Source organism: Odocoileus virginianus, unplaced genomic scaffold, assembly GCF_023699985.2.
Source record: "Odocoileus virginianus isolate 20LAN1187 ecotype Illinois unplaced genomic scaffold, Ovbor_1.2 Unplaced_Scaffold_7, whole genome shotgun sequence".
In the NCBI taxonomy this organism is placed as follows: domain Eukaryota; kingdom Metazoa; phylum Chordata; class Mammalia; order Artiodactyla; family Cervidae; genus Odocoileus; species Odocoileus virginianus.
The window spans coordinates 1,741,173-1,760,701 of record NW_027224269.1 but is presented as its reverse complement, the minus strand read 5'-3'; the positions used below and the strand labels follow the sequence as shown (position 1 = coordinate 1,760,701).

Genomic DNA, 19,529 nt, shown 5'->3' with positions numbered 1-19,529 from the left:
CATGTAGGTCTTCGTAGAACCATTCAACTTCAGCTTCTTCAGCATTACTGGTCGGGGCATAGACTTGGTTTACTGTGATATTGAGTGGTTTGCCTTGGAAACAGAGATTATTCTGTCGTTTTTGAGACTGCATCCAAATACTGCATTTTGGACTCTTTTGTTGACTGATGGCTACTCCATTTCTCCTAAGGGATTCTTGCCCACTGTAGTAGATATAATGGTCATCTGAGTTAAATTTACCCATTCCAGTCCATTTTAGTTTGCCAGTTCCTAAGATGTCGACGTTCACTCTTGCCATCTCCTGTTTGACCAGTTCCAATTTGCCTTGATTCATGGACCTAACATTCCAGGTTCCTGTGCAATATTGCCCTTTATAGCATTGAACCTTGTTTCCATTACCAGTCACATCCACACCTGGGTGTTGTTTTTGCTTTGTTCTCTTTATTGTTTCCAGAGTTATTTCTCCACTGATCTCTAGTAGCATATTGGGCATCTACCGACCTGGGGAGTTCATCTTTCAGTGTCCTATCTTTTTGCCTTTTCATACTGTTCATGGGGTTCTCAAAGGCAAGAATACTGAAGTGGTTTGCCATTCCCTTCTCCAGTGTTCTTTGTAATATCAATAAATTGTAATAAACCTACATGTCTTTGTATGGGAGAAATTATCAACTCATTTATGATAGACTTGCATAATGGAATGCTGTTAAAGATAGTGTTGGAAAATACTTAATGATATGGATAAATCATTATTATAGGAATGAGGATGGATATCCTCTCCCCTTATATAGGAAGGAATCATGCAAGTAAAACTGAAACCAGATTTTTCTGAAGTGGTGAGGAAGGAGATAATGTTTACAATGTCTAAAACCTTGATTTTTTTTCCATTTATTTTTATTAGTTGGGGGCTAATTACTTTACAATATTGTAGTGATTTTTGCCATACATTGACATGAATCAGCCATGGATTTATATGTGTTCCCCATCCTGATCCCCCCTCCTGCCTCCCTCTCCATCCCATCCCTCTGGATCTTCCAGTGTGGAGATTCCTTAAAAAACTGGAAATCAAACTGCTCTATGACCCAGTAATCCCACTCCTGGGCATACACACCGAGGAAACCAGATTTGAAAGAGACACGTGTACCCCAATGTTCATCGCAGCACTGTTTATAATAACCAGGACATGGAAGCAACCTAGATGCCCATCAGCAGATGAATGGATAAAAAAGCTGTGGTACATATACACTATGGAATATTACTCAGCCATTAAAAACAATTCATTTGAATCAGTTCTAATAAGATGGATGAAACTGGAGCCCATTATACAGAGTGAAGTAAGCCAGAAAGATAAAGATCAATACAGTATACTAACACATATATATGGAATTTAAAAAGATGGTAATGATAACCCTATATGCAAAACAGAAAAAGAGACACAGATGTACAGAACAGACTTTTAGACTCTGTGGGAGAAGGCAAGGGTGGGATGTTCTGAGAGAATAGCACTGAAACAAGTATACTATCAAGGGTGAAACAGACCACCAACCCAGGTTGGATGATTTTTTATTTTTAAATCAGTAAATAAAGAAGCCAACATATTTGCCAAGAGTTTCTGTGATGGGATCCAATTTAATTGGAATACGTACTGTTTCCATGTTGTTAATTGATTGGGCCTCTGAATGTCAAGGACTTCCCTGGAAGGTTAACTGGTAAAGAATCCACCTGCAATGCAGGAGACCCTGGTTTGATTCCTGGGTCTAGAAGATCCTCCACAAGTGGAGGCTACCCACTCCAGTATTCTTGGGCTTCCCTCCTGGCTCAGATGGTAAAGAATGCACCTGCAGTGCAGGAGACCTGGGTTCGATCCCTGGGTTGGGAAAATCCCCTGGAGAAGGGAACAGCTACCCACTCCAGTATTCTTGCCTAGAGAATTTCATGGACAGAGGAGCCTGGCAGGCTACAGTCCATGGGTCGCAAAGAGTAGGACATGACTGAGCAGCTTTCACACTGACTGTCAAAACTATCAGAGGCAAATTCACTATTGTAGTTTACAGTTCAACAATAGCATGTTCTGGCCTATAGTTTAAACATCTTAAAATGTATTTTTTAATTAATTTATTTAAACTTAATACTCAGTTTTTTAGTTTCAGAGCACCAGTGTATTCTGATTATTAATTGTACCTAGCTGCTATGAGTTTTAAATACGATGTTAGTTCTTAGACTTTCCATATTTAATTTAAACAAAGGTAATTACTTTTAAAGGGTCAAGGAAGGTGATAGCTTTATGTTGGCGTTAATAATTTCTCTTTTCTTAAGGGCTTATGGATTCTGTATCTGCAAGTAACTATATTCTGTGGAGCAGTGAAAATGCTGATGGACAATCTCTGAATGAATCTTCTGCCTCGGGATCTCTGATAAGATTTTTCTTTCCAACAAGTAAGTTTCTGTTTTATTTTACTCTTCTCAGTGTCCTTGTTTTGAAAGCAGTAGTTAAATGTTTAGGAGGCAGTGTAGTCTATTGGTATTGGAGTGATATACACCTGAGTTTTAATCCGGACTCTGCCCTTTGCCTTAGGCAGGATAACCTCTGAACCTCAATGTCTTCATCTTTAAAATGAAAATGCTTATCAGAAATAATTGTGAAGATAAATTGAGACAGTATTTTAAGGCATTCCATAAATGCTTGTTACTCTTTGTATAATACTTTTCCTTTACAAATTTCTAAACCTCAATTTGCCCTAATGGCATTGCTTGAAATTTAGTCACTGATCCAGTTTTGTGAAAGCAGTGTCTTCTGTGGCATTAATCGGGGTACCATGTAGCTCTAACATTATGGAATATACCAGATGTTTCCCCATCTGTTTTAATGATAAAAAGTTCAGGCCTCAAGTCACATTATCTTTGTCTTTTTGTGGTTCTGTATATAATGTGTTTATGAAGCACATGATGGCTCCTGAGATTAACCACAAACATATTTCATTTTGTACAGCATGTGGTGCCCTTTCAAGGAGAAAGTTCAAATAAATTGACATATGTGAATTACAAAGATGAAGCTTTTATTAACAATCATGCAGAGTTTATTCTAACAAAATTTGATATACAAATACAAGCACGAAAGTGTATCCATTGTTTAATTCCAGACTCTACCACTGAATTCTTCTGTGACTTTCATAAATCTCTTCATGTTTCTCTATAGAGATTTCAAATTCTAAACAAGCATTATAACACCTACTACTAATGAGAATAGCAAGAGAAACAAACTCAAATAATTTGTTTAAAAATATTTCTATGGTTAAATTGATTGGAGAAAGAAAAGTCTGATAAGGTGATTTGTTGTGAAGCTAAGAGAATAGTTTAATGAGTGTTGGAGTAGGTCATAAACAACAAATGATGATTCAGGCTTTAGAGCTCAAGAAGATAGCAGATGTAAACTATGCCAAGCTACCTATAATAAGTACATTATACAAACACTGAAGCCACCTTTAAAAATAGTCTGAATAAAATATCTGCATTTATGAAATACTCCTGCAACATAGTGCAGTAAGTTGAGTGAAAACCAATTTATGAGTTGATGTTTTCGCCCAGTAAAATCATACTGTCCCGTTTTAAGAGAAATATCTTACCTAGGTTGATTCAGAGCTTCCCTGCTGGCTCAGACAGTAAAGAATCCACCCGCAACATGGGAGACCTGGGTTTGATCCCTGGGTTTTGAAGATCCCCTGGAGGAGAGCATGTCAACCTACTTTAGTATTCTTGCCATGGACAGAGGAGCCTGGCGGGCTACGGTCCATGGGGTCGCAAAGAGTCAGATACGACTGAGCGACTAAGCACAGCACAGGTTGATTCACATCTTTCAACAGTGATTAAACATTAATACTTATAAAATGTACATACCTTATTCTCAAAAAAGAAAAACTATAAGCTTATAAAATATGAAGTACTTTTAGCCAATTTATTTCTTCCCCTATGTAATTAAAAATGAACATCCATCCCACTTAAGCACTAGGAGAAAGACTGTCATCTCATTGTTAGACTACTGTTTTTAGTAGGCATAGCAACCCATTCCAGTATTCTTGCCTGGAGAATCCCATGGACAGAGGAGCCTGGCAGGCTACAGTCCATGGGGTCACAAAGAGTCAGACATGACTGAAGCAACTTAGCATGCACACACAGAAATAGATTCATCTCTTGCAGATTTAAATGAAAATGTTGAGACAGACAGGGAACCTTGAGAGGTCCCACAATCCTTCTCCCGTTGGACAAAATCATATAATTATAGCTGATAAAAATTGTTCTACCTTTTTGTTAATTCAAAATTAGTGATTTGAATCTGAAAGCTAATTTTAGTATCTGGCATAAACTCCAGATACTAATTTAGATATAAAATAACAGAAGCCCAGCATTAGAAAGGACCTTACAGATGATCTAGCCCAGTCTCTTCTATGATTTAAAATCTTTTCTTGTATGATTTTCATTCCTGGAAAGTGGTCTTTGAACAATACCAATAGTGAGGATCTCAGCACACAGGAAGTTCATCAGCTCTCTGACCAGAGCCTGACAGTTGTCACTCTTTCTTGAGTGTGTGATGAACACACTGAACATACTGAACATGGTATTCCAGATGCAGTTCATCCTGGGGAGGAGAGTCACTCTGGGCCTGGCATGATTGAGGAACAACTTGTTTAGAGTATAACAACAAAGTAGGCTAATCTCTCACATGACTAAAATGTTTGGGAAATGAGTATCCAGGCCAACTAGTAATGTATTAAATTTGTGACCTTGCACAAGTTACTCCAATCCTTTATTTCTTAATTTTAAAACTAGAGGTTGTAAAACCAATTTTGAGGTTTGTTGTGAAGATTAGAAATAATGTGTGTAAAGCAAGATACTTGGCCCAAATAGGTGACTAATGAATGGTAGGTGTTATTATTTTTACCTGAGCTTCAGGAATTCTCAATCTTTAAAGAAGAGGAATATAATAAGAATATACCAGGAGGTAATAATATAACCATTATGTTGGTTTTTGCTGATGTTGAAATGCTTTAGAGTGCTTGTAAAACATCACTTAACTACTTTTCTAAGTCTGTAGTTGTTGATAATATTGGAGATTGAACTGATTTTATGCTGACCTTAAGCCACACTGTAGAGGTTTTCTTTTTGAATAAAAATCTGATATCTGCCTGTTTAGTTGTCATTTGTTTCTCATATAAAGCAGGGTGTTTAAAAAAATCAGCTATTTGAGCTTGTGAATCTTACAGATTCAGTTATGTATGAACTTACTGTAGTTGAATGAATCGTAGTATTCATGCCATAAATTATTGCCTATTCAGAATTAGAGTTGTAACTTAAGGCCAAAAGGAAGAATCTTAAAACATATTGCAGTGCCAGTATGGTTAAGTGTTGACAGAAACTAGGTCGATGCCAATAATATTACTCTATTTTCTAGCAGTGAATGCTGTGAATTTTACTTACATTCATTTTCATTGATGAATTTAGTACATTTCTGTAACTTAGTAAAATTGAGTTAAGAGGGAGGTGGGAGGGGGGGATTGGGATGGGGAACACATATGAAATCCATGGTTGATTCATGTCAGTGTATGGCAAAAACCACTACAATATTGTAAAGTAATTAGCCTCCAACTAATAAAAATAAATGAAAAAAAGAGGGTATCTGTGGTACTCTTTTAACTAGGTGTTAGTTTTAAAGGTGGAGAAGGAAATGGCAACCCACTCCAGTTTTCTTGCCTGGAGAATCCCAGGGACGGGGGAGCCTGGTGGGCTGCCATCTGTGGGGTCGCACAGAGTCGGACACAACTGAAGTGACTTAGCAGCAGTTTTAAAGGCATTTGACCCATTCTAGCTATTTAACACCTTCTGTGTTATATTTGTATTACTACTGCTCAACTTATGTTTAAAGTCATTTTAAAACTACCTTACCAATGATCTGTTAACAATTTATATTTTTCTGTAGTTCATCTAGAATTAGAAATGTGATGTTGAGTAACTTTGTGATAACTTTTAGTTTAACTTTTATTTTTTTGGTGTTCATTACTATTCATATATGTCATTCAGTCTTTTCTTTAAATGTACAAGCTTGTTTGTTTTGTCTTTGTTTTTGTCTTACATAATTATTTAATTTAGGGGAAGTGCTTATTAACCATGCTGAAATCTCTTTCTTGCATTTTGTTTCTAAAAGCATGTATTCCAGTGGAGGGTCAGGTGCTAAAGCCTTGCAAGCAGGGGCAAGATCTTAAGAAGGATGAATGTTTGAAATACAAATGCTGTTACTCTTCACTCAAGACCACTACGGTTAGCTGTTTTGCCCCGCTGAGAGACAGTAAGTTAATCCTTTTACATTTATTATATTCTTGTTTTTTTTAAATTGAATAAACAGGTCACAATGGCATATGTTTACAGTTGGATCTCTTAGCTTAACCCTTAAAGGAGGCTCCCAGCCCTAGAGCAATACTGCCATCTGTAGAAAGGTCTGGAGACCTCTATTCATGAGCTGTTTCTGCTTAGTCCTTAGGTGTGACTATGGCGGGTTTTTGTTGTTGTTTTTATTTTAATTTTTTGGCCAAGTGTCATGTGGGATCTTAGTTCCCGACCAGCGATCAAATCTGCACGCCCTGCGTTGGAAGCGTGGAGTCTTAACCACTGGTGCCTACAGGCTCAGTTGCTCAGTCAGTTGTGTCTGACTCTTTTGTGATCCCATGGACTGTAGCCCACCAGGATCCTCTGTCCATGGGATTTTCCCAGCAAGAATACTGGAGTCAGTTGCCATTTCCTCCTCCAGTGATCTTCCCTACCCAGGATCCAACTCGCATCTCTTGCTTTACAGGTAGATTCTTTACTGCTGATCCAACAGGGAAGCCCCTTAATCACTGGACCACCAGGGAAGTCCTAACTGTTGCAGTTTGAGATTGTTTTAGTCACTATCTTCTCCCATAGATTCCAGGCTTTACAAGATATAACCATCAATGTGCCTGGGAGAAACTACCAGTCAGGCATGCCTTAGCTTACTTTCTCTTCCCACCATCTCTTCCTGAGTAGAATTCTTCTCATTTATCTTTTTCTTCAGCATCTCAGTATGTAACAGTAAATTGAATGTTTCTTGTTAAGTCTGTTTATCAGTTTCTTTCTTTGTCATTTTGTTTTTGAATTAGGTTCTTCTCTTAAGATTTTTTTTTTCTTTACAATGTTTTGAGCACCAGACCATCTGCTTTTGCTCCTTCATTTGAATAGTGGGGACATACTACCAGTTGGTCCCTTGATGGACATATTTGATTGATATGATTAAGCACTAACAAATGGTGCTAAAAGGATGCATGCAAAACAGTGTCTTAGGTTAATATAGGCCCCATTCAATTGTTGAGCATCTAGTATTAATGATAGAAACCTAAACTCGATTTGTGAATGTAGTATTACAGTATTAACAGTGTCACATGGTGTTATAATTCATTCATTGATTTAGTCTTTATATTATGTGTGAAGAAACATTTGATTTTTGTAGAGGGAAAAATTGAACCGTGACTTACAATCCCCCAAACATATTAGAATGCATTTCCAAATGAATATAAGAATAAAATATACTTAATCACCTGCAAATTCTTGATTTTTCATTTAATGTTTTATATTTAGAAGTAAACATTTAAGAAACCATTCCTTTCTCAAGTTAGCTATTCATAAGTTGATTCACTTCCTGAGTATTCTAGAATATATAACATATGGCCAAGGAAAAAACATGCTTAGGTCACAGGAAGAAATATATATAGTCTGAATAGTAATAATCTAGTATATTAACAGAAACAGGATTGTTTTGTTAAGGCCTCCTTTGGAGATGTTGTTCAGTTGCTAAATCATGTCCATTGGAGAGAACACACAAACTGAACCTTTAGTTGTATTTCTAGAACATTTCATAAACTCCTGCTGCTTATATAGAGTACCAGTGATATTTAACCTGCCATGTAAGAATATCTCCTTATTTTGCTTTATTAACTAATAGGTTTTTTTAATAAAGACTTTATGAAAGAGCTCAGATTTGCTTCTCTTGCTTAAGTCATAAAAGTAACAGGATATAATTAAACCACCAGAGCCTACGCAGATGCTCCGGATGTTTGGGTTTGGTGTGATGAGCGTGATCTTCCTGGGATGTGTGCCCATTTATTGCTTCTCTCTCTGCTGGAAGAGGTAGGCAAACAACTTTTATTTGCCAGTTGCTGAGTATACTTGAGAATTCCTGTGTAGACACATTCATTCATAGCTTCAAAAGTACAGGGATTACGTATTTGGTCCCTTTTGCTTAAGAGAAGGTAGCTTGGGGCGAATAGGGAGCCAAGATGGCGGAGGAATAGGACGGGGAGACCACCTTCTCCCCTACAAATTCATCAAAAGAACATTTGAACGCTGAGCAAATTTCACAAAACAACTTCTGATCGCTAGCAGAGGACATCAGGCACCCAGAAAAGCAGCCCATTGTCTTCAAAGGGAGGTAGGACAAAATATAAAAGATAAAAAGGGAGTCAAAAGAGCCCAGCAATCCCACTTCTGGGCATACACACCAAGGAAACCAGATCTGAAAGAGACACGTGCACCTCAATGTTCATCGCAGCACTGTTTATAATAGCCAGGACATGGAAGCAACCCAGATGCCCATCAGCAGACGAATGGATGAGGAAGCTGTGGTACATATACACCATGGAATATTACTCAGCCATTAAAAAGAATTCATTTGAATCAGTTCTAATGAGATGGATGAAACTGGAGCCCATTATACAGAGCGAAGTAAGCCAGAAAGATAAAGACCATTACAGTATACTAACACATATATATGGAATTTAGAAAGATGGTAACGATAACCCTATATGCAAAAAAAGAAAAAGAGACTCAGATGTATAGAACAGACTTGTGGACTCTGGGAGAAGGCGAGGGTGGGATGTTTCAAGAGAACAGCATTGAAACATGTATATTATCTAGGGTGAAACAGATCACCAGCCCAGATTGGGTGCATGAGACAAGTGCTCGGGCCTGGTGCACTGGGAAGACCCAGAGGGATCGGGTGGAGAGGGAGGTGGGAGGGGGGACTGGGATGGGGAATACATGTAAATCCATGGCTAATTCATTTCAATGTATGACAAAAACTACTGTAATGATGTAAAGTAATTAGCCTCCAACTAATAAAAATAAATGAAAAAAAAAAAAAAAACAGAAAACAGCCGGCCCGTCCCCGCTGGAGGTAGGAGGCAGGGGGAAGGGGAAAAGGGCAAACTCAGCCCCTGAGAAGCCACCCCCTCCCACATTGCAAACAGGCCCCTGGTTCCTATCTAAAGACTTCCTGAGACCCGACTGGCGGCGCGCGCTGGGGTCGCGGAGGGGAAAACCGCGCCGTACCCAGGGAGACTGCGCCCAAGCCTCTGGCTGCCTGGGCCGCTCAGGCCAGGAAAGGCACAAAACGCAGGCGCAACCGAATCCGCGCTTTTGTGGAGTACCAGAAAACTGGAACCGCACTCAACGCAGGGCCCGCTCCATATAGAGCAGCCGGGAGCCTGAGCAGTGTAGACGGGGAAAGCACTGACACCCGTGAGCGGGGCAAACCCAATGTGGCCGGTGGGTGCTAGCCACACGGAGCGGTATCTGTCTGCAGTGCCCCGCCCTCCCCGTAGCAGGACTAAACTGAACTAGCGAACCTAAATAAGAGATCACCTCCGCCCGCCTGTGTCAGGGCGGAAATTAGACACCGAAGAGAAGCCAAAATAAAGGGAACCGCTTCAGAAAGGACCGGTGCAACAGATTAAAATCCCTGAAGGTAACACCGACTACACCGGAAGGGGCCTATAGATATCTAGAAGTGTAAGCTGTTAAGAGGAGCTATCGGAAATTGAACTGAACCTACACTGACCGCAACAACTCCAGAGGAATTCCTAGATATATATGTATTTTTTTTTAATTTATTAAAAAAAAAAAAAAAAATTTTTTCTTTCCTTTTTTAAAATTTTTTATTTTTTCTCTTTTATTTTCTTTTAAAATTCCCTATTACTCCCCCATTACTCCTCAACTTTCATTTTCATATATTTATACGAATTTTTTAATTAGGACAGAAAGAAAAATTTTTTTTTCTTTCCTTTTTTTTATTTTTTCTCTTTTATTTTCTTTTAAAATTTCCTATTACTCCCCCATTACTCCTCAACTTTCATTTTCATATATTTATACGATTTTTTTAATTAGGAAAAAAAAATTTTTTTCTTTTTCTTGTTTTTCTCTTCTATTTCCTTTAAAAGTCTTCTAATACTCCTCTATTATTCCTTAATTTTCATTTTCATTTCACTATAACCTTGCCAAAAAAAAAAGAGAGAGAGAGAGAAACCCTATTTTTAAACCAAACTTCATATACATTTCTAAATTTTTTTGTGTTTTTTTTTTTTTGTTTTTAAATATTGTATTTCAAAGAGTCTAACCTCTACACTAGATTTTTAATCTTTGTTTTTCAGTATGTGATATAAATTTTGGACAATTAAGAATTCAATATTCAGTTCCCATTTCTATTTAGGAGTGTGGTGATACTCTCCCACTTTTGACTCTCTGTTTTCTACCTCAGAACACCTCTATTTCCTCCTTTCCCCTTCTCTTCCCAATCCAATTCTGTGAATCTTTGTGGGTGTCTGGGCTACAGAGAACACTTTGGGAACAGATAACTGTGTAGATCTGTCTCTCTCCTCTTGAGTCCCCCTTTTCTCCTCCTGCTCACCTCTATCTCCTTCCTCCCTCTCCTATTCTTCATGTAACTCTGTGAATCTCTCTGGTTGTCTCTCACAGTGGAGAATCTTTTCACCATTAACCTAGAAGTTTTATTATCAGTGCTGTATAGTTGGAGAAGTCTTGAGACTATTGGAAGAATAAAACTGAAATCCAGAGGCAGGAGACTTAAGCCCAAAACCTGAGAAAACCAGAAAACTCCTGACTACATGGAACATTAAGGAATAAGAGACCATCCAAAAGCCTCCATACCTACACTAAAACCAACCACCACCCAAGAGCCAATAAGCTCTAGTACAAGACATACCACGCAAATTCTTTAGCAACGCAGGAACATAGACCTGAGTGTCAACATACAGGCTGTCCAAAGTCACACCTAACACAGAGACCCATCGCAAAACTCATTACTGGACACTCCACTGCACTCCAGAGAGAAGAAATCCAATTCCACGCACCAGAACGCTGACACAAGCTTCCCTAACCAGGAAACCTTGACAAACCAATCATCCAACCCCACCCACTGGGTGAAACCTCCACAATAAAAAGGAACCACAGACCACAAGAATATAGAAATCCCACTCCAGACACAGCAATCTAAACAAGATGAAAAGGCAGAGAAATACCCAACAGGTAAAGGAACATGAAAAAAGCCCACCAAGTCAAACAAAAGAGGAGGAAATAGGGAATCTACCTGAAAAAGAATTTAGAATAATGATAATAAAAATGATCCAAAATCTTGAAAACAAAATGGAGTTACAAATAAATAGCCTGGAGACAAAGATTGAGAAGATGCAAGAAAGGTTTAACAAGGACCTAGAAGAAATAAAAAAAAGTCAATTAAAAATTAATAATGAAATAAATGAGATCAAAAACACTCTGGAGGGAACCATGAGTAGAATAACAGAGACAGAAGATAGGGTAAGTGAGTTAGAAGATAAAATGGTGGAAATAAATGAAGCAGAGAGGAAAAAAGAAAAAAGAATCAAAAGAAATGAGGACAACCTCAGGGACCTCTGGGACAATGTGAAACGCCCCAACATTCAAATCATAAGAGTCCCAGAAGAAGAAGACAAAAAGAAAGGTCATGAGAAAATACTCGAGGAGATAATAGCTGAAAACTTCCCTAAAATGGGAAAGGAAATAGCCAACCAAGTCCAAGAAACCCAGAGAGTCCCAAATAGGATAAACCCAAGGCGAAACACCCCAAGACACATATTAATCAAATTAACAAAGATCAAACACAAAGAACAAATATTAAAAGCAGCAAGGGAGAAACAACAAATAACACACAAAGGAATTCCCATAAGGATAACAGCTGATCTATCAATAGAAACCCTTCAGGCCAGAAGGGAATGGCAGGACATACTTAAAGTAATGAAAGAGAATAACCTACAACCTAGATTACTCTACCCAGCAAGGATCTCATTCAGATATGAAGGAGAACTCAAAAGCTTTACAGACAAGCAAAAGCTGAGAGAATTCAGCACCACCAAACCAGCTCTTCAACAAATACTAAAGGATCTCCTCTAGACAGGAAGCACAGAAAGGTGGTGTAAACATGAACCCCAAACAACAAAGTAAATGGCAACAGGACCATACCTATCAATAATTACCTTAAATGTAAATGGGTTGAATGCCCCAACCAAAAGACAAAGGCTGGCTGAATGGATACAAAAGCAAGACCCCTATATATGCTGTCTACAAGAGACCCACCTCAAAGCAAGGGACACATACAGACTAAAAGTGAAGGGCTGGAAAGAATATTCCACGCAAACGGAGACCAAAAGAAAGCAGGAGTCGCAATAGTCATATCAGATAAAATAGACTTTCAAATAAAGGCTGTGAAAAGAGACAAAGATGGACACTACATAATGATCAAAGGATCAATCCAAGAAGAAGATATAACAATTATAAATATATATGCACCCAACATAGGAGCACCGCAATATGTAAGGCAAACACTAACGAGTATGAAAGAGGAAATTAATAGTAACACAATAATAGTAGGAGACTTTAATACCCCACTCACAACTATGGATAGATCAACTAAACAGAAAATGAACAAGGAAACACAAACTTTAATGGACACAATGGACCAGCTAGACCTAATTGACATCTATAGGACGTTTCACCCCAAAACAATCAACTTCACCTTTTTCTCAAGTGCACACGGAACCTTCTCCAAAATAGATCACATCCTGGGCCATAAATCTAGTCTTGGTAAATTCAAAAAGATTGAAATCATTCCAGACATCTTTTCTGACCACAGTGCAGTAAGATTAGATCTCAATTACAGGAAAAAAATTATTAAAAATTCAAACATATGGAGGCTAAACAACACGCTTCTGAATAACCAACAAATCATAGAAGAAATCAAAAAAGAAATCAAAACATGCATAGAAATGAATGAAAATGAAAACACAACAACCCAAAACCTATGGGACACTGTAAAAGGCAGTGCTAAGGGGAAGATTCATAGCATTACAGGCCTACCTCAAGAAACAAGAAAAAAGTCAAATAAATAACCTAACTCTACACCTAAAGCAACTAGAGAAGGAAGAAATGAAGAACCCCAGGGTTAGTAGAAGGACAGAAATCTTAAAAATTAGGGCAGAAATAAATGCAAAAGAAACTAAAGAGACCATAGCAAAAATCAACAAAGCCAAAAGCTGGTTTTTTGAAAAAATTAACAAAATTGACAAACCATTAGCAAGACTCATTAAGAAACAAAGGGAGAAGAACCAAATTAACAAAATTAGAAACGAAAATGGAGAGATCACAACAGACAACAGTGAAATACAAAGGATCATAAGAGACTACTACCAGCAGCTTTATGCCAATAAAATGGACAACTTGGAAGAAATGGACAAGTTCTTAGAGAAGTATAACTTTCCAAAACTGAATCAGGAAGAAATAGAAGATCTTAACAAACCCATCACAAGCAAGGAAATCGAAACTGTAATCAGAAATCTTCCAGCAAACAAAAGCCCAGGACCAGATGGCTTCACAGCTGAATTCTACAAAAAATTTAGGGAAGAGCTAACACCTATCTTACTCAGACTCTTCCAGAAAATTGCAGAAGAAGGTAAACTTCCAAACTCATTCTATGAGGCCACCATCACCCTAATTCCAAAACCAGACAAAGATGCCACAAAAAAAGAGAACTACAGGCCAATATCACTGATGAACATAGATGCAAAAATCCTTAACAAAATTCTAGCAAACCGAATCCAACAACATATTAAAAAAATCATACACCATGACCAAGTGGGCTTTATCCCAGGAATGCAAGGATTCTTTAATATCCACAAATCAATCAATGTAATACACTACATTAACAAATTGAAAGATAAAAACCATATGATTATCTCAATAGATGCAGAAAAAGCCTTTGACAAAATTCAACATCCATTTATGATTAAAACTCTCCAGAAAGCAGGAATAGAAGGAACATACCTCAACATAATAAAAGCTATATATGACAAACCCTCAGCAAACATTATCCTCAATGGTGAAAAATTGAAAGCATTTCCCCTGAAATCAGGAACAAGACAAGGGTGCCCACTCTCACCACTACTATTCAACATAGTTTTGGAAGTGTTGGCCACAGCAATCAGGGCAGAAAAAGAAGTAAAAGGAATCCAGATAGGAAAAGAAGAAGTGAAACTCTCTCTGTTTGCAGATGACATGATCCTCTACATAGAAAACCCTGAAGACTCCACCAGAAAATTACTAGAGCTAATCAATGAATACAGTAAAGTTGCAGGATATAAAATTAACACACAGAAATCTCTTGCATTCCTATACACTAACAATGAGAAAACAGAAAGAGAAATTAAGGAAACAATACCATTCACCATTGCAACAAAAAGAATAAAATACTTAGGAGTATATCTACCTAAAGAAACAAAAGACCTATACATAGAAAACTATAAAACACTGATGAAAGAAATCCGAAAGAGGACACAAACAGATGGAGAAATATACCGTGTTCATGGATTGGAAGAATCAATATTGTCAAAATGGCTATACTACCCAAAGCAATCTATAGATTCAATGCAATCCCTATCAAACTACCAATGGTATTTTTCACAGAACTAGAACAAATCATTTCACAATTTGTATGGAAATACAAAAATCCCCGAATAGCCAAAGTAACCTTGAGAAAGAAGAATGGAACTGGAGGAATCAACCTGCCTGACTTCAGACTCTGCTACAAAGCCACAGTCATCAAGAGAGTATGGTACTGGCACAAAGACAGAAATATAGATCAATGGAACAGAATAGAAAGCCCAGAGATAAATCCACGAACCTATGGTCACCTTATCTTTGACAAAGGAGGCAAGGATATACAATGGAAAAAAGACAACCTCTTCAACAAGTGGTGCTGGGAAAACTGGTCAACTACCTGTAAAAGAATGAAACTAGAACACTTTCTAACACCATACACAAAAATAAACTCAAAATGGATTAAAGATCTAAATGTAAGACCAGAAACTATAAAACTCCTAGAAGAGAACATAGGCAAAACACTCTCTGACATAAATCACAGCAGGATCCTCTATGACCCACATCCCAGAATTTTAGAAATAAAAGCAAAAATAAACAAATGGGACCTAATGAAACTTAAAAGCTTTTGCACAACAAAGGAAACTATAAGCAAGGTGAAAAGACAGCCCTCAGATTGGGAGAAAATAATAGCAAACGAAGCAACAGACAAAGGATTAATCTCAAAAATATACAAGCAACTCCTGAAGCTCAATTCCAGAAAAATAAATGACCCAATCAAAAAATGGGCCAAAGAACTAAACAGACATTTCTCCAAGGAAGACATACGGATGGCAAAAAAAACACATGAAAAGATGCTCAACATCACTCATTATCAGAGAAATGCAAATCAAAACCACAATGAGGTACCATTACACGCCAGTCAGGATGGCTGCTATCCAAAAGTCTACAAGCAATAAATGCTGGAGAGGGTGTGGAGAAAAGGGAACCCTCTTACACTGTTGGTGGGAATGCAAATTAGTACAGCCACTATGGAAAACAGTGTGGAGATTCCTTAAAAAGCTGGAAATAGATCTGCCATATGACCCAGCAATACCACTTCTAGGCATACACACTGAGGAAACCAGATCCGAAAGAGACACGTGCACCCCAATGTTCATCGCAGCACTGTTTATAATAGCCAGGACAGGGAAGCAACCTAGATGCCCATCAGCAGACGAATGGATGAGGAAGCTGTGGTACATATACACCATGGAATATTACTCAGCCATTAAAAAGAATTCATTTGAATCAGTTCTAATGAGATGGGTGAAACTGGAGCCCATTATACAGAACGAAGTAAGCCAGAAAGATAAAGACCATTACAGTATACTAACACATATATATGGAATTTAGAAAGATGGTAACGATAACCCTATATGCAAAAAAAGAAAAAGAGACTCAGATGTATAGAACAGACTTGTGGACTCTGTGGGAGAAGGCGAGAGTGGGATGTTTCAAGAGAACAGCATCGAAACATGTATATCTAGGGTGAAACAGATCACCAGCCCAGGTTGGATGCATGAGACAAGTGCTCGGGCCTGGTCCACTGGGAAGACCCAGAGGGATGGGGTGGAGAGGGAGGTGGGAGGGGGGACCGGGATGGGGAATACATGTAAATCCATGGCTAATTCATTTCAATGTATGACAAAAACCACTGCAATGTTGTAAAGTAATTAGCCTCCAACTAATAAAAATAAATAGAAAAAAATATATAAACAGTAAATAACAATAATAAATAAAAGATAATAAACAATAAAATTGTTTATAATATTTAAAAAATTTGCAAATTTATATTTCTTTTATATTTGCTTTTATGAATTTTGAATAATAAATTCAAAATTATTTTCTATTCCAGTCAAAGTTTGCAATTTTCAATCAGAGGGACTGAAACAAATATTTACCATAAAAATTTATTAATCAAAATCATAAATCTAATAGCATAAATAATGTAAATAATTAAATTTCAAATGTTGCTTCTTTTTAAGTATGTAGCAGTTAAACTTTTCAAGTTATAAGGCTTAAAACTCTATTAAAACTTTAGGATGTCCTGTATATAAAGAAGCAAATATGGGGTAAAATTTTAGTGATTATTAAGTCTAGGTATAGGTGATTTGAGTGTTTACTGTACTATTCATTTTTTCTTTATTAAAAATTGTTTTAGTAAAAGTTGAAATATTATAAAATATAGTTAAGGGTATGATCATATAATATTTAAAAGGTGAAAATAAGCTGTTTGAACAGGATTATAACATGACCAATTTCTTGTTAAATGTGGGCTCCACAAAATATATATAATAAAAATATGGAAAGAACATGTATCATAAAAAAAAAAAAAGAGAAGTTAGCTTGGGAAAAAGTTAAATTACCAGAATATTTCTTCATGCATGCTATTTTTATTTTCCCCCCATTGAAGACATCCTCTTGCATGTCCTAGTTTGTACATTCCCTCATAAAACGAAACAAAATCCCAATTGAAAGGAAAAATAAATAAGTGAGCTGAGGGTATGTGGAGTAGAGGTGGTTAACTGCAAATCAGAAGGATTCCCAGAAGCACTACTCTCCATCTAGTAGATGGTCATCTACTATTGGGTTTGAAAGCCTTGATCTGACTTCAAGCCAATTTGTATCAGATTTCTTATCAAAATCCCAGTGGGCTGTTGGCATGATGCTTGTAAATTTTTTTTTTAATAGCTTCCTGCCTACTGAGACAGAGTGTGTGTACAGGTAGAGAGCAGGGTCAGGACTAAGATGGAGTGAGTGAGGCGCTCACTGTCAGGTTTGTGCAAGTGCAGGGTTGGCACTAGCACAACCCTGAGAACAGGTACCTATTAAATTTTCTGATAAAGTGCCTGTTGAAGATTAAGCATTGTTTTATGTTTTTATTCAAGTTAGATTTCACTGGAAGATTTAGACTATACACGCTACCTTATTTTGCATAAAGATTGTGTCTTTTTCTTTTCTGTACCTTTTTCTTGAGCCTGGTGAATCTGTCATATTGCTCATTGTATTTTCAATTTATAGCAAAGTGCCTCAGATACAGTGGATGCTTAATATATTTTTGTTGAGTACATGAGTACTTGAACAAATAAAGGAATACAGTGGATGGAGATGGCTAGCCTGGAAGACAGTTCTGTATTGATTTAAACCTTCTCATTGCTTTCATAACTTTCTCAGACCACTTTGAAGACACTGTTGGATCACAGCCTTTCTTTAAGCTTTTCCAGTTTGCATATGACTGTCAATTCTTTTCTCAGTTTTTACTTAGTTTCCTATACTGCGTGAGTTATATCTCTTCCTAGGCTTATTTCTTCTGTTTCTTTTCACAGGTGAATGGGAATAGTAGAATTCTTGACCCTTTCATCTTCCCTTCAAAGCTTGTGTTCATGTAAAAGGAAACCCATGAGTAAAACTGAAATATTATTTCTTAGAAATAGGTGGCTAGGATTCAGTTCAGTTCAGTTCAGTCACACAGTCGTGTCTGACTCTTTGTGACCCCATGGACTGCAGTACACCAGGCCTCCCTGTCCATTACCAACTCCCAGAGTTTACCTAAACTCATGTCCATTGAGTCGGTGATGCCATCCAACCATCTCATTCTCTGTTATCCTCTTCTTCTCCCGCCTTCAATCTTTCCCAACATCAGGGTCTTTTCAAATGAGTCAGTTCTTCCCATCAGGTGGCCAAAGTATTGGAGTTTCAGCTTCAGCATCAGTCCTTCCAATGAACACTCAGGACCAGTCTCCCTTAGGATGGACTGGTTGGATTGCCTTGCAGTCCAAGGGACTCTCAAAGGTCTTCTCCAACACCACAGTTCAAAAGCATCAATGCTTCGGTGCTCAGCTTTCTTTATAGTCCACCTCTCACATCCATACATGACTACTGGAAAAACCATAGCCTTGACTAGACAGACCTTTGTTGGCAAAGTAATGTCTCTGCTTTTTAATATACTGTCTAGGTTGGTCATAACTTTTCTTCCAAGGAGTAAGTGTCTTTTAATTTCATGGCTGCAGTCAACATCTGCAGCTATTTGGGAGCCCCCAAAAATAAAGTCTATCACTGTTTCTCCATCTATTTTCCATGAAGTGATGGGACCAGATGCCATGATCTTAGTTTTCTGAATGTTGAGCTTTAAGCCAACTTTTTCACTCTCCTCTTTCAATTTCATCAAGAGGCTTTTTAATTCTTCACTTTCTGCCATAAGGGTGCTGTCATCTGAGTATCTGAGGTTATTGATACTTTCCCCAGCAGTCATGATTCCAGTTTGTGCTTCATCCAGCCCAGTGTTTCTCATGATTTACTCTGCATAGAAGTTAAATAAGCAGGGTGACAATATACATCCTTGATGTACTCCTTTTCCTATTTGGAACCAGTTTGTTGTTCCACGTCCAGTTCTAACTGTTGCTTTCTGACCTGCATACAGATTTCTCAAGAGGCAGGTCAGGTGGTCTGGTATTCCCATCTCTTTCAGAATTTTCCACAGTTCATTGTGATCCACATAGTCAAAGACTTTGGCATAGTCAATGAAGCAGAAGTAAATGTTTTTCTGGAACACTCTTGCTTTTTTGATGATCTAACGGATGTTGGCAATTTGATCTCTGGTTCCTCTGCCGTTTCTAAATCCAGCCTGAACATCTGGAAATTCACTGTTCACGTATTGTTGAAGCCTGACTTGGAGAAGTTTCAGCATTACTTTACTAGCATGTGAGATGAGTGCAATTGTGTAGTAGTTT

General features: G+C 37.7%; 1 protein-coding gene across 1 annotated transcript in view; it reads left to right on the top strand.

Moving 5' to 3' along the window:
* The window catches only part of FMR1NB (FMR1 neighbor), a 74,620-nt gene that overhangs the window by 42,136 nt on the left and 12,955 nt on the right, over positions 1 to 19,529 (top strand). The window contains exons 2-4 of the mRNA XM_020893683.2: positions 2,314 to 2,433; positions 6,194 to 6,334; positions 8,091 to 8,187. Of these exons, the coding sequence (XP_020749342.2) occupies positions 2,314 to 2,433; positions 6,194 to 6,334; positions 8,091 to 8,187 (358 nt within the window). The remainder of the gene's footprint in view (positions 1 to 2,313; positions 2,434 to 6,193; positions 6,335 to 8,090; positions 8,188 to 19,529) is intronic.